This window comes from Bombina bombina, chromosome 1 (genome assembly GCF_027579735.1).
Source record: "Bombina bombina isolate aBomBom1 chromosome 1, aBomBom1.pri, whole genome shotgun sequence".
NCBI classification, from domain to species: domain Eukaryota; kingdom Metazoa; phylum Chordata; class Amphibia; order Anura; family Bombinatoridae; genus Bombina; species Bombina bombina.
In genome coordinates this window covers 305,874,249-305,890,656 of record NC_069499.1, presented here as the reverse complement: position 1 = coordinate 305,890,656, position 16,408 = coordinate 305,874,249, and the positions used below count along the sequence as shown (strand labels likewise).

Below are 16,408 nucleotides of genomic sequence, written 5' to 3'. Positions count from 1 at the left end.
CAAGATTGAGATTCCAAGGAGAAGTAACAGGTTTAAACACAGACCTGATTCTGACCAGAGCCTGAACAAAAACATCTGGCAAATCAGCCAGAGGTTAGTGTAAAAGAATAGATAATGCAGAAATCTGACCCTTCAGAGTACTGACTGACAAATCTTTCTCCAGGCCATCCTGAAGAAAAGAAAAAACACAGGGAATCCTCAACCGGCTCCAGGAGAAACTCTTAGATTCACACCAATAAAGATATTTATGCCATACCTTATGAAAATCTAGCGAGTAACAGGTTTGCGAGCCTGAAGCATAGTATCAACGACCGCTTCAGAAAAACCACGTCCAGACAGAAACTAGGCGTTCAATCTGTAAGCAGCCAGCTTCAGAGAATCCAGGTTTGGATGGAGAAATGGAGCCTGAATTAGAAGGTCCTTCCTCAGAGGTAACCCTAAAGGGGGTAGAGAAGTCATCCATACCAGATCCGCGAACCAGATCCTGCAAGACCATGCAGGAGCTATTAGAATTACCAAGGCTCTCTCCAGTTTTATACGAGCAAAGACTCGAGGAAGGAGAGCAAACGGAGGAAACCGGCATGCCAGAGAGAAGATCCAAGGAACCGCTAGAGCATCTATCAGAGCGGCTTCAGGATCTCTTGACCTTGAACTGTACTTTGGAACCTTGGCGTTTTAACGAGACGCCATTAGATCCAACTCTGAACGCCCCACCTGAGGGTTATCTGAGAGAAAACTTCCTGATGGAGAGCCCACTCCCCGGATGAAAAGTCTGTCTGCTCAGAAAATCTGCCTCCCAATTCTCCACTCCTGGAATGTGGATGGCTGTTAGACAATCGAGAGCTTCCGCCCACTGCAGAATGCGAGTCACCTCCTTCATAGCCAAGGAACTCTGAGTTCCTCCCTGGTGGTTGATATAAACCACTGAGGAAATGTTGTCCAATTGAAATCTGATAAACCAGACTAAAGATAATTGAGGCCAAGCTACCAAAGCATTGAAGGTTGCTCTCAACTCCAAGATGTTTTTGGGGAGAAAATACTCCTGAGTCCACAGGCCCTGAGCTCTAGAGAGCCCCAAACTGCTCCACAGTCTAATAGGCTGGCGTTCGTAGTCACAATCACCCAGGAAGGTCTCAGGAAGCAAGTCCCCAGAGCCAGATCTTCATGAAAAATCCACCACAAGAGAGAATCTCTTGTTACAGGATCCAGATCTATCCTCTGAGATAAACCTGGATGGTCTCCATTCAACCGACTGACCATGTATAGCTGCAGAGGTCTCAGATGGAACCGAACAAAAAGAATGATGTCCATGGAAGCAACAATCAGACCAATCACCTCCATGCATTGAGCCACTGATGGACAAATATCAGACTGGAGATAAAGGCACAAATTAAGAAGTTTGGATTTCCTAACATCCGTCAGATAAATTTTCATGGACAGGGAATCTATGATTATCCCTAAGAAACACACTCTTGTAGCTGGAACAAGGGAACTCTTTTCCAGATTCACTTTCCATCCATGGGAATGTAGAAAAGACAACAACATCTCTGTAAGAGATCTTTCAAAATGAAAAGAGGACGCCTGAACCAAGATGTCGTTTAGGTAAGGCGCCACCACAATTCCCAGGGATCTGATCACTGCCAAAAGAGCCCACAGAACCTTTGAGAATATTCTGGCGGCTGTGGCAAGACCAAACAGAAGTGCAAGAAACTGAAAATGCTTGTCCAGAAAGGCAAACCTTAGAAAACTGATGATCATTTCAGCGAATGGGAACATGTAGAGACCAGTCCTTCAGGTCTATGGTCGTCATGAACTGACCTTCTAGAATGGGATGGAAATTCCCTCATTTTTGGGAACCACAAGAGATTTGAATAGAAAACTTGTCCCTGTTCCTCTACAGGAACTGGAACAATTACTCCCAGGGAGTATAGGTCTCCCTCTTTACTTGGCTTGAGGATAGTCTAGACAGAATAAATCTGCATAAATGCCCAAAATGAAATCCCTGCATAAAGGGATATTAAGTCCCAAAATAACCACTAAGAATTAACTCTTTAAGTGCTGCCTGTCAAACCTAGAAGGAAATAGCACTTACCTGTGGTCACACTACCAGGCAGGAACAGTTTCTAGGTGTGTCAGAATCATCCACATCTGACAGGGATCTGTAGAAAAAGAAAGAACAGAGTAACCAGCCCTGGCTTTCTATAATAGGGGTAGCAATAATGTTAGAAGTAAAGCAAAGACAACCTCGCCGCCTTCTAACTGCTAAAAGTAACCATTACTCTTACTAAAGAGATTTACAAGGACACAGCGTAGCCCCTAATCCTTGCTTGCAGGGAAAAGTACCCATAAAAGTACCCATATCTCCTCCATCCCTCATCCGAACCAAACTAATACATGAACTGCCTGACTCACTACTGCAACAAGCTACCCCAACCTTATGTCTCTGCACCCTAAACCTGTGTACTGTGAGCTCTCCGGAGCAGGGCCCTCTTGCTCCTGTACTAGATTTGTTTAGTTTTTGTATTTTTAGCAAAAATGTTGTCATTTTATACCCTTATCACTGTACCCAGTGCTACGGAATTTGGCGGCGCTATACAAATAAATGATAATAATAATAATAATAATAAAAGGATCAATATCTTCCGACACCAACTTCGCACATCCTCCATTGACAAAGGCAAAGAGAATGGCTGGGGATTATGGGTAAGGGAAGTTACACTTAACAGCTTTGCTGGGGTGCTCTTTGCCTCCTCCTGCTGACCAGGAGTTGAATATTCCACTAGTAATTGGAATAACGTTGTGGACTATCCATGTCATATTAAAGAAATTATGATTTTGAGTAAATAGACAATAGCTAAAGAGGTCTGCGCTCCCTGGAAGCTTAGCCCATTTCATTGGGTTGTGGTTTCAACTAAAAAGAAACAACTATTTCATATACAAAAATATGCCTAAAGGAATAATTTCCCATAGTTTATGACCTGCAACAAGTAATTGGAAGCGCATAAAAAAAAAAAAAAAAAAAGTACATTGTCCCTTTAAACTTGCACATATGCTAAAGACATCACCTCAGAATAATGAGAAAAAACAAAATTTATGCTTACCTGATAAATGTCTTTCTTTTGCGATGTACCGAGTCCACGGATTCATCCTTACTTGTGGGATATTGTCCTTCCTAACAGGAAGTAGCAAAGAGAGCACCACAGCAGAGCTGTCTATATAGCTCCCCCCTTAACTCCACCCCCCAGTCATTCGACCGAAGGCCAAGGAAGAAAAGGAGAAACTATAAGGTTCAGAGGTGACTGAAGTTTTCAATAAAAAATACTATCTGTCTTGATAGACAGGGCGGGCCGTGGACTCGGTACATCGCAAAAGAAAGAAATTTATCAGGTAAGCATAAATTTTGTTTTCTTTTGCAAGATGTACCGAGTCCACGGATTCATCCTTACTTGTGGGAAACCAATACCAAAGCTTTAGGACACGGATGAAGGGAGGGACAAGACAGGAACCTAAACGGAAGGCACCACTGCTTGCAAAACCTTTCTCCAAAAAATAGCCTCCGAAGAAGCAAAAGTATCAAATTTGGAAAATTTGGAAAAGGTATGAAGCGAAGACCAAGTCGCAGCCTTACAAATCTGTTCAACAGAAGCATCATTTTTAAAAGCCCATGTGGAAGCCACCGCTCTAGTGGAGTGAGCTGTAATTCTTTCAGGAGGCTGCTGTCCAGCAGTCTCATAAGCCAAACGGATGATGCTTTTCCGCCAAAAGGAAAGAGAGGTAGCCGTAGCCTTTTGACCTCTGTGCTTTCCAGCATAGACAACAAACAAAGAAGATGATTGGCGAAAATCCTTGGTTGCCTGCAAATAAAACTTCAAAGCACAAACCACGTCCAAGTTGTGCAACAGACGTTCCTTCTTAGAAGGAGGATTAGGACACAGAGAAGGAACAACAATTTCCTGATTGATATTCCTGTTAGAAACAACCTTAGGGAGGAACCCAGGTTTGGTACGCAAAACCACCTTATCAGCATGGAAAACAAGATAAGGCGAGTCGCATTGTAATGCAGATAGTTCAGAAACCCTTCGAGCTGAAGAGATAGCAACTAGAAACAGAACTTTCCAAGATAGAAGCTTAATATCTATGGAATGCATGGGTTCAAACGGAACCCCCTGAAAAACATTAAGAACTAAATATAGACTCCATGGCGGAGCAACAGGTTTAAACACAGGCTTGATTCTAACTAAAGCCTGACAAAAAGCCCGAACGTCTGGGACATCAGCCAGACGCTTGTGCAGTAGGATAGACAAAGCAGATATCTGTCCCTTTAAGGAACTAGCTGACAATCCTTTCTCCAATCCTTCTTGAAGAAAGGACAAAATCCTAGGAATCCTGATCTTACTCCATGAGTAGCCTTTGGATTCGCACCAAAAAAGATATTTACGCCATATCTTATGATAGATTTTCCTGGTGACAGGCTTTCGAGCCTGAATCAAGGTATTTATGACCGACTCAGAGAAACCCCGCTTTGATAAAATCAAGCGTTCAATCTCCAAGCAGTCAGTTGCAGAGAAATTAGATTTGGATGCTTGAACGGACCTTGAAATAGGAGGTCCCGTCGCAGTGGCAGAGTCCATGGTGGTAGAGATGACATGTCCACCAGGTCTGCATACCAAGACCTGCGTGGCCACGCAGGTGCTATCAAAATCACTGAAGCTCTCTCCTGTTTGATTCTTGCAATCAAATGGGGAAGGAGAGGAAATGGAGGAAACACATAAGCCAGGTTGAACGACCAGGGTACTGCTAGAGCATCTATCAGTACTGCCTGAGGATCCCTGGACCTGGATCCGTAACAAGGAAGTTTGGGGTTCTGACGAGACGCCATCAGATCCAATTCTGGTGTGCCCCATAGCTGAACCAGTTGAGCAAACACCTCCGGATGGAGCTCCCACTCCCCCGGATGAAAAGTCTGACGACTTAGAAAATCGGCCTCCCAGTTCTCTACCCCTGGGATGTAGATCGCTGATAGATGGCAAGAGTGAGTTTCTGCCCATCGGATTATCCTGGAAACTTCTATCATCGCCAAGGAACTCCTTGTTCCCCCCTGATGATTGATATAAGCTACAGTCGTGATGTTGTCCGACTGAAACCTGATGAATCCGGCCGAAGCCAGCTGAGGCCACGCCTGAAGAGCATTGAATATCGCTCTTAATTCCAGAATATTTATCGGTAGGAGGGCCTCCTCCTGAGTCCACAAACCCTGTGCTTTCAGGGAGTTGCAGACTGCACCCCAGCCCAGTAGGCTGGCGTCTGTCGTCACTATAACCCACGCTGGCCTGCGGAAACACATTCCCCTGGACAGGTGATCCTGTGACAACCACCAAAGTAGAGAGTCTCTGGTCTCTTGATCCAGATTTATCTGAGGAGATAAATCTGCATAATCCCCATTCCACTGTTTGAGCATGCATAGTTGAAGTGGTCTGAGATGCAAGCGGGCGAACAGAACTATGTCCATTGCCGCTACCATAAGTCCGATTACTTCCATACACTGAGCCACTGACGGCCGAGGAATGGAATGAAGAGCTCGGCAGGTGGTTAAAATCTTTGATTTCCTGACCTCCATCAGAAAAATTTTCATGTCCACCGAATCTATCAGAGTTCCCAGGAATGGGACTCTTGTGAGAGGAATAAGAGAACTCTTTTTCACGTTCACCTTTCACCCATGAGATCTTAGAAAGGCCAACACTAAGTCAGTGTGAGACTTGGCTAGTTGGAAAGTCGACGCTTGAATTAGGATGTCGTCTAGATAAGGCGCCTCTGCAATGCCCCGCGGTCTTAGAACCGCCAGCAGGGACCCTAGCACTTTTGTGAAGATTCTTGGCGCCATGGCCAACCCGAATGGAAGAGACACAAACTGGTAATGCCTGTCCAGAAAGGCAAACCTTAGGAATTGGTGATGATCTTTGTGGATAGGAATGTGTAAATACGCATCCTTTAGATCCACGGTGGTCACATATTGACCCTCCTGGATCATTGGTAAAATAGTCCGAATGGTCTCCATCTTGAAGGATGGAACTCTTAGGAATTGGTTTAGAATTGAGATCTAGAATTGGTCTGAAGGTTCCCTCTTTTTTGGGAACCACAAACAGATTGGAGTAGAAACCTTGTCCCTGTTCTGCTTTCGGAACTGGGCAGATCACTCCCATGGTAAAAAGGTCTTCTACACAGCGTAAGAACGCCTCTCTTTTTGTCTGGTTTACAGACAATTGAGAAAGATGGAATCTCCCCCTTGGAGGAGAATCTTTGAAATCTAAAAGATACCCCTGTGTTACAATTTCTACGGCCCAGGAGTCCTGAACGTCTCTTGCCCAGGCCTGAGCAAAGAGAGAGAGTCTGCCCCCTACTAGATCCGGTCCCGGATCGGGGGCTACCCCTTCATGCTGTCTTAGTGGCAGCAGCAGGCTTTTTGGCCTATTTACCCTTGTTCCAAGCCTGGTTAGGTCTCCAGGTTGGCTTGGATTGAGCAAAGTTCCCCTCTTGCTTTGCAGCAGGGGAAGAGGAAGCGGGACCACCCCTTGAAGTTTCGAAAGGAACGAAAATTATTTTGTTTGGTCCTTGTCTTATTCGACTTATCTTGGGGAAGGGCATGACCTTTCCCCCCAGTGATGTCTGAAATGATCTCTTTCAGAGCAGGCCCGAATAGGGTCTTACCTTTGAAAGGGATGGTCAAAAGCTTAGATTTTGATGACACATCAGCCGACCAGGACTTAAGCCATAACTCTCTACGCGCCAAAATGGCAGAACCTGAATTCTTTGCCGCTAACTTAGCAAGATGAAAAGCGGCGTCTGTAATAAAAGAATTAGCTAGTTTAAGAGCCTTAATTCTGTCCAGAATATCAACTAGTGGGGTCTCCACCTGAAGAGCCTCTTCTAGAGCCTCAAACCAAAAGGCAGCTGCAGTGGTTACAGGAACAATGCACGCTATGGGTTGAAGAAGAAAACCTTGATGAACAAAAATTTTCTTGAGGAGACCCTCTAATTTTTTAAGCATAGGATCAATGAAAGCACAACTGTCTTCAATAGGTATAGTTGTACGCTTAGCTAGAGTAGAGTTTAAATGCCGTCATTTCTGAATCTGTTCGAGGGAGTAACCTTCCTGAATCAGAAATCTCTCCCTCAGATAGCAAATCCCTCATCCCTACCTCAGAACATTGTGAGGGAGTATCGGATACGGCAACTAAAGCGTCAGAAGGCTCAGCATTTGTTCTTAACCCAGAGCTACTGCGCTTCCCTTGCAACCCTGGCAGTTTAGATAAAACCTCTGTGAGGGTAGTATTCATAACTGAGGCCATATCTTGCAAGGTGAAAGAATTAGACGCACTAGAAGTACTTGACGTCGCTTGAGTGGGCGTTACTGGTTGTTAAACATGGGGAGAACTAGATGGCAAAACCTGATTTCCTTCTGTCTGAGAATCATCCAATGCCAAACTCTTATAAGTCAAAATATGCTGTTTGCAATTTATAGACATATCAGTACAAGTGGGACACATTCTAAGAGGGGGTTCCACAATGGCTTCTAAACAAATTGAACAATGAGTGTCCTCAATGTCAGACATGTTGAACAGGCTAGTAATGAGACAAGCAAGCCTTTAAAGGGACAGTATACACTCATTTTCATATAACTGCATGTAATAGACACTACTATAAAGAATAAGATGCACAGATACTGATATAAAAATCCAGTATAAAACTGTTTAAAAACTTACTTAGAAGCTCTCAGTTTAGCTCCATTGAAAAGGCAGCTGGAAAGCCCACTGCAAGTGGGATATAAGACCCTCCCCCCCTCCCCCTTCTTTTGAATATGAAAAGACCATTTACACAAGCAGGAGCAAGCTGGAGAAGGTAGCTGACAGTATTCACATAAAACTTGGGGGCTTGGTTAGGAGTCTGAAAATCAGAGCAATGTTATTAAAAAATAAGCAAAACTATACATTTTTTAAAAAAAAAACCTTTATGGGCTATATAAATAGATCATCTACAAAACATTTATGCAAAGAAAAAATGTGTATAATGTCCCTTTAAGAGAAAAAAAGACATACACAAATTGCAAAAATGCTCAAAATTGCCTCAAATTTTCCGAAATTTTAACAGTACATCCACTAAGTTATAGTAAGATTGCACCACAAATATCTAAGCAATATACCCCCAAAAAAAACAGAATGACATGTCTAAAACCGGTAAAAAAAAACCCTGTCAGCACCTTGCTCTGCTGTGGCCCTACCTGCCCTTAGGGAACGATTATGTGGGAATAAAGCTTTGATTGGGCCCCAGAAGAGTACCAGGACCTCTGGAGACGTTGCTTGCTGCATCAACTAAGTGCGCAACTGAGGCGTGAAAATAGGCCCCGCCCCTCTCACTCGATGTTGCTGGGGCCTACACAAAAACCTTTTTTTGAAAGCCATGTGGGTTATAAAAACCCCTTAAATAAGCCAAGTGAACCCTTCAATATATGTCCCTTAAAAATAAAGACCGTACTCCCAGAAGACACAAACGTTTGTCCAATATATTATACACAAACTGAGTGCCCATAAGATTAGCCCTGTATGTAAACAAGTAATGCCCTTATTAACTAGGATTACTGCTTAACCTTCCCCTAATGGGGAAGCTGTCAGCCTTTCTGAGTTAACACAGTCTCTGCAGAAAAAATGACTGAACATACCTCATTGCTGTATAGCAAGAAACCGTTCCTCACACTGAAGTTTTCCTGTACTCCTCAGCTTCTGTGGGAACAGCAGTAGACCTTAGTTACAAATGCTAAGATCATCATCCTCCAGGCAGAAATCTTCATCTATGTCCTGCCTGAGAGTAAATAGTACAACACCGGTACCATTTAAAAATAACAAACTCTTGATGGAAGATAAAATAAAAACTAACAGTTTAACACCTCTTCTCTTTACCCTTCCAGTTTAGAGCCAGCAAAGAGAATGACTGGTGGTGGAGTTAAGGGGGGAGCTATATAGACAGCTCTGCTGTGGTGCTCTCTTTGCTACTTCCTGTTAGGAAGGACAATATCCCACAAGTAAGGATGAATCCGTGGACTCGGTACATCTTGCAAAAGAAATCACATTTTAGTTAAAAATTATATTACTGCTGCACTACTGATGCATCAGGTACAAGGAACAGGAGACAATATGATTAAATACTATAATTCACTTGTATTATCAGAGGAACTATGATAGCATATATACAAAAAGACTAAATATGAAAATGTTATAAAACAGAGAGCTAGAAAAAAATAAAAAAACAGCCATAAATAGCAGTTAGTAAAGGGGGGGTGCATAGTTTATTCAACAGTTTGTGTTCCCTTTCAAGGGCAGTATTTGTCCTAGAAAATTTTCCAAGATTTAAGAGTATTATCCCTAATGCAATGATGGAAGGACAGTTGTGTGGGTTCTTGGAATCGGATATCTACTTTATTTTAAAAAATATACATATATAAAATCAGAAATATATCACAGCTATCCAAACCAAGCTAAATTATTTTTTTATACAAATGATGTGCAGTGAATCTCCTCTGCACTACTTCCAATTATACGAGTGTATCTTCATTTTCTTTTGATTGTGGAATTAAATTCAAACTACACGAGTTAAGTATGGTTTCAACATGAGTTCATTAAAAATAAAGAAACCTCAAACATGTTAACCTCAGTAGTTACCCTGCCGAACAACTAAGTCTCTGGAAGCTTTACTCACAACAGGCATCTGCTTTCTCATGCTTTTATCAGAAAGCACAAAAGCATCTGTGTAACTCCTGATGGATTAAACAAAACCACTCTCTGAAAGTAAGCGTGAAGCTGTAGATTGTGCTACAAATTCAATTTAAGTTTAATAAACCTCAAAGGTTGTATCAATGCAATGTTTTGTGGACCCAGGACATACTTGAAAATGAGAGAAATCTCAATGTATCCTTCCTGGTAAAATATTTTATAAATAAAGGGATACTAAACCCAATTTTTTTCTTTCATGATTCAGATAGAGCATGCAATTGTAAGCAAACTTCTAAAATACTCCTAATATACATTTTTATTTGTTCTCTTACTATATTTATTTAAAAAGCAGGAATGTAAAGGTTAGGTGCCGCCAATTTTAGTTTCAGCAGCCTGGATGGTGCTTGCTTATTGGTGGCTACATTTATCCACCAATAAGCAAGCCTAACCCAGGTTCTGAACCAAAAATGGGCCAGCTCCTAAGCTTTACATTCCTGCTTTTTAAATAAAGATAGCAAGAGAACGAAGAAAAATTGATAATAGGAGTAAATTAGAAAGTTGTATGCTTTATCTGAATCATAAAAAAAAAAAAAGGTAAATGAATCCAAATGCCATTTAAAAATATATTATCTTCAAAAGACAAAACATGCCAACATGGAAACAAATGAAAGTATTAAAAGATAAATACAATGGAGACTGGGAGAACATGGTAACTATTATAAATGTATAAGTGAAAGGTCAAACATGACTTTTCTTAAAATATAATATGTGCACCAGCTGATGCGGTAATATAAATTTTGGCTTCAAGCAATTTTTTTGACAGGAGAAATTTTGTTGTGATGCACATATTTCTTTTAACCTCTTAAGGACATATGACGGAATTTTTCCGTCATAAAACAATTGAGCAAACTGAAAGCTGTGTCCTTAAAGGGTTAAAATTCCTTTCTTTTTGTCAAAAGGTGTATAAATAGAAGTATAGATAATAACCAACATCTGTCATGTTAGCCTGACCATATTAATATTGTGACCAACAATGGGGAAACTTTATGGCTAGTACAATTTTACACAATCCTTTCTATAGGAGAGTTAATCACACCCCAGTGACTAGTATTACATTTGTTTGTGTTTATCTTAGGAATCTTCCTGCTCAGTGATGTGAGAGGCATGTGTTTCAGATAGCTCTGACTTCTGTGCAGTTAACCCCTTGGCAGCTTAACAGAAGGCTATAACTAACTCTTTGAAATCTTTTCATATACAATATTTATTTGATACACACTACTCTACTCTCTCTCTCCATTTGGAAATATCTCAGTCTGTCCTCTTCATATTCTTATTAAAGACTTGTTTTGATATTAAAACATTCATATAGAATTAAACTTTTCATTTACAAAACCTATAATTGGGTACTGATTGGATTGAGGTTATTTATTATTAGGAAATTACAGTGCAATATTTAAAGGCAATTTATTTGTTGAAAGATCTTTGGATTAGTGTACCAAGATATTCACAACTAGGTTATTAGTAATTTAATATTATTTTATTGTTATTACCGGTAATTAAGGACACAGATCTAATACATTGGTTCAAACATTATAGAATGTAGTAGGATTATATTATAATGCCTGGACTATGTACTTCAACATCTTCAGGGATTTTTCCATTCAATTTCAGGCATAGGGAATCAAAATTGAGTATACCGAATTAAACATTTTATGGGGAATACAAATTTAGTTTTAACCCCTGCAACAATTGCTAAAAATTCTCCAGTATTTTGGGCAAGTTTTTGTCTGAAGTTCTCATTCAAGCAGTTTGTTTTTGTCTCGATACTGGTATTAATACAAAATATAGCTGCACTTTTTGATCTATTTTGACTTTTAACTTAATTACATCTTACACACTTGTCGATGCATCCTAGACTATTTGCTTCCCGATCATTGGATTTACAGGAATTCGCTTTATACAAAGTTCTTAGTTATATTTGAAACACGGAAGTTTATATTAGCCAAAACTCAATGCACTACAGAATCCTGGACCTTTTTATACGCTAAACCAGATATACTAGTTTGCATCTTAAGTGTCAGTTACTGGACAATCTTATCAGGGACTCACTTTTATGTTTTCTAGAATGCCAACTAGACTGGTTCATTTAGAAAGAAAGAAAGGAAGAAAAAAAAAAGAAAAAGAAAAAAAAAGTGTGAATATGCTATTCTGCAGAAGCTAAAAAGTTCCTTCTGTGATTCTCTAAAAACCTAAAATTTATCAGTGTTCTCCCCAGGACCTTTTTAGCAGGTGCACCACTGCTGACCTAGCTAAAATTCTAGCCAATATTAAACTAAAATTAGTAACAAATATGTTCAGTTTTTATTACACAAATTATCATTAAATATATTTATGTTAAATGATGCAATTAATTTCTGCTTTGGATAGCTGAAAATGATATTATAATATTAGAAAATATTACACTGCTCCCACCCGGCTACTTTCTGTGGAGAACACTGAACTTATATCACTAGGCCAAATAAACCCTGCAAACAAAATTTAAAACATTTTTTCTTTTATTGAAGGATTAGATTTCTTAAGTATTTAATGTCATCCCCCACGTTTTGCTTCCTACCTTGATTGAGATAGGTCAAGGTCTCTTCGTGTAACTTAACAGCAGGGGAAGTTGCTGAACACAGGACATACTGGAAAGGAGGCAGCTTGGAATCATTTTCAGGAGAAAGCTGAGGCTCCTCTTGCTTAAATACTGGTAGTGCAAGGATGTCACTAAAATGAAACCACACATAAAAAGGTGAGCATCATCATAGGGCTAACCAATGCTGGCAGCCTTTGTATTCACAAAGGGCAGCAAATCTCTTTACTACATGGGAGAAACAAACATTTAGAGAGAATATTTTTTTTGTCCATTTTATAACGATACTTAAAGGGATACTAAACTCAAAAATTTTCTCTTTCATGATTCAGATAAAGCATACAATTTTAAGCAATTTTCTAATTTACTCCTATTAACAATTTTTCTTTGTTCTCTTGCTATCTTTATTTGAAAAAGAAGGCATCTAAGCTAAGGAGCCAGCCAATTTTTGGTTCTGTACACTGGACAGCACTCGTTTATTGATGCTGTCCAATCAGCAAGGACAACCCAGGTTGTAAACCAAAAATGGTCCAGCTTCTAAACTTACATTCTTGCTTTTCAAATAAAGATAGCAAGAAAATGAAGAAAAAAATGATAATAGGAGTAAATTAGAAAGTTACATGCTCTATCTGAATCATGAAAGAAAAAAAATTGGGTTCAGTGTCCCTTTAGCAAATCCCAGAGACACATGGTTCCCAATATTCTAGTTGTGGCCATTTCCTTTTTGGTTTGTCTACATACATCCTATAGAAACATTTACAGGCTCCTAAGAAATTATGTGGCTGGATTCTAGAATAGTTGGTACCTCAAAATGGACATACAACTTAAAATAAAATAGCACATGAAAGCATTTCAAATTGTAAAGAGCATAGTCCCAATGCACATGTATCAACATTTATTAACCTCCCTCAAAATGTATATACAAATAATTTGACATTCAAATAAGTAAATGCTCACTCTGGGAATTAAGTTTTACAGAATATAAACAAAATAAAGAAAAGCCATAAGTTTACTTTACTTATCACTACAATGAACCACCTAACTTAAAGCTGATTTTCTAAAGTCGACTTAAAGCTCTTTTCAAGGTCAGAAAAAACAAATACTGAGTGACCTATGCCCCCACTCCTTTCAATTGCTCTAATGAAGAAATGTTAATCAATATGGATGCTGCAATCCTGAGGTTTAGTTGGGGCAGCATACAGGTGTATACAAGACAAAATAAGCAGAGTATTGCAGCATGGCTACTCCATGCAACAGACAATACAGCTCTACCCACTTTCTTACCATGGGGGAACATTTTAAACTTAAATTTTAAGCAACATGGAACAACCTGAAAGGCACTGGGTATCAAAGTTTTATGCAGAGCACAGACCTAGTAATATAATAATTCTGTATACATAAACATGTTACAAACCACTTAGGATTGCCACGGGAGGGGTGGCCATTACAATATGCAAAAATGGTCTTGTGGCATAAATCAGAAACTACAATATATTTAAGCTAATAATGAACTTCAATTTAGATCCCCACACGTCAATATTCCGTAGTTTTTATGGCTATAATCACTATTACTTACATTGCCTTGAATGTTAAAATACAATCTACATTAGTAATATATTGATTGGCTAGTTACCCTAAAAAAAAGCCATGCTAGAAACGAATTAGATTAAATATAAAAAAAAAAAAAAAAAAAAAAAAAAAAAAAAAAAAAAAAAAAGGATGCCGCCATGGAATTCATCCCCCCCCCCACCCCCCCCCACACACACACACACACATACACACTTATTAAAAGTTCCCTACTTTGGAGATGGCTGGGAACCACAGCCATAGGCATCAATTTAGGAAATAAAATGTGAATTTGTCTCCAAACTGGCATCCCATATTTTATTTCCCCCCTTCAAAAATGCAGAAAAGGGTAGTAATGGGTAGTGGGTCAACAGGTTCAAGATTTAGAACAGACACATCACTGAATTTTTGTGTGAAGTCTCTTGAACTACTTTTAGAGCCCAGAAGACAGATAGGTGTGTCTAAAGTATGTGTAACAAACTCAAGATCCTGACAAAAATTTAGCAAGTTAATGAGTCAACAAGGTTGCAATAATATAAAATATATACTTCAAACTATACAATTCCAAACTCTGAATTGAGGAGCACTTATTTCCATATTTTGCATATTTGGCATAATACATTATGGAAGGTAATAATGGTTGAACTTCATATTGTGATCAATATATTTATTTTTAAGCCTACTAGAAGCTAGGGGGGCACACTTGTACAAGTATAATCACTTCATCTACCTATGGGTATCCTAACCCACTGACTTGCTTTTCCTCCACAGTGAAAGACATTTTGTGAAACTACAATAAAAGAGGGGGGGGGGGAACAATTAGTTAAAAGGTCAAACAGGATAAAATATGTTCAGGTGCTTCAAGAATGAAATCTCTTTATGTATCACATCCAAAGACTAAATCTCCAAGAATATTTGCACGCTACCAGGAAGCATTTTCTAAAAAGTTTATATAAAATTAAAAGCTACACAAAAGATGACTGTTGGCTGATCATCTGTATATTAAACACCTTTAACAAAATGAGACTACTCATTTCAGGTTAAATCTGGTTCAGGCTAGACTACCAAGTTGGATAAATGTTCACTACCCATCTTGCATTTTGCACTAATATATATATATATAAATTTATAGAAACACACACCTTAAATTTTTATTAAAAATGTGCTTCTATGATAAAAGCCATTTTTGCGGCACTTAATAACTTTATACCCCTACAAATAAGGACATGTGCAGATTAAACAAAACAAACAAAAAAAAAGTGTACAACTCTTATGAAACCAATCCTAAAAGTATAGATCACCAAAAAAAAATTCTCCCCATATCGCCCAGCCCTAACGGACAGTGTCAACATTACAATGGTTTTAACGTAAAAATACAATAATATTAGTCAACCAACAAGATTCCAAATAATTGTCCTACCAGTTTGCTGTGCTGTGTCAATACGATAAAGTTGAGCCTAGATAAGCTAAGGCCAGAAGTTGATGAGCAATTTAGGATTTTTGGAAATGGTAATTGTACATAAAACATGAAATGCAGAATAATCCAAAAGTTAGTAGCCAGAGGTTACATTTTAGAATCCTTCGGTCTGGGATTCTTTAAGCCTTGGTTTATGCCAGTATTAATGTAACTGACACTATTGTTAAAGGGACAGTCAACTCCAAAATTTGTATTGTTAAAAAAAAAAAGCTAACAAAAAAGCATGTGATAAGAGGCCGTCTGTAGTGGTTTACAAACAGGCTGAAAAATATATGAATATAACAATGTTGGTTGTGCAAAGCTGGGGAATGGGTAGTAAAGGAATTATCTATCTTTTTAAACTATAACAATTTTGGTGTTGACTGTCCCTTTAAACCTCTACATTTCTGCCTGTTTTAAGCCACTACAGACAGCCTCTTATCACATCCTTTTTTTATTAGATTTTCACAAGAGACTGTTAATCGTGCTCTCTCCTGTGAAGTTGTGGCTGACTGCATTAAACTGGCTAAATTGCAAGTCAATAGATAATAAATAAAATGTCATGTGATCAGGGGGGCTGTCAAAAGAGGCTTGGATACAAGGTAATCACAGAGGTTAAAAGTATATTAATATAACCGTGTTGGCATTGCAGATTTGGGTAATGGGTAATAAAGGGATTATCTATCTTTTTGAAAATACAAATTTTGGAGTTGATTCTCACTTTAAATGTTATAAAGTATATTAATATAATGGTGGCTGTGCAAAACTGGGGAATGGGTAGTAAATGTGTTATCTATCTTTTTAAACAAACACCATGTGATCAGGGGGCTCTCAAAAGAGGCTTAGATACAAGGTAATCATAGAAGTTAAAAGTATATTAATATAACCATGTTGGCTGTGGTAAACTGGTGAATGGGTAATAAAGGGATTGTCTTTTTTTTTTTTATACAGTAACAATTTTGGAGTTGACTGTCTAATATAGATAGATAGATA

At 39.0% G+C, this 16,408-nt stretch overlaps 1 protein-coding gene across 2 annotated transcripts in view; it reads right to left on the bottom strand.

The window, feature by feature from the left end:
• Positions 1 to 16,408, bottom strand: part of TFCP2L1 (transcription factor CP2 like 1) — a 91,494-nt gene that overhangs the window by 70,214 nt on the left and 4,872 nt on the right. For both annotated transcript variants that reach the window (XM_053698081.1, XM_053698082.1), the window contains exon 2: positions 12,376 to 12,527. In XM_053698081.1, coding sequence (XP_053554056.1) covers positions 12,376 to 12,527 — 152 coding nt within the window. The remainder of the gene's footprint in view (positions 1 to 12,375; positions 12,528 to 16,408) is intronic.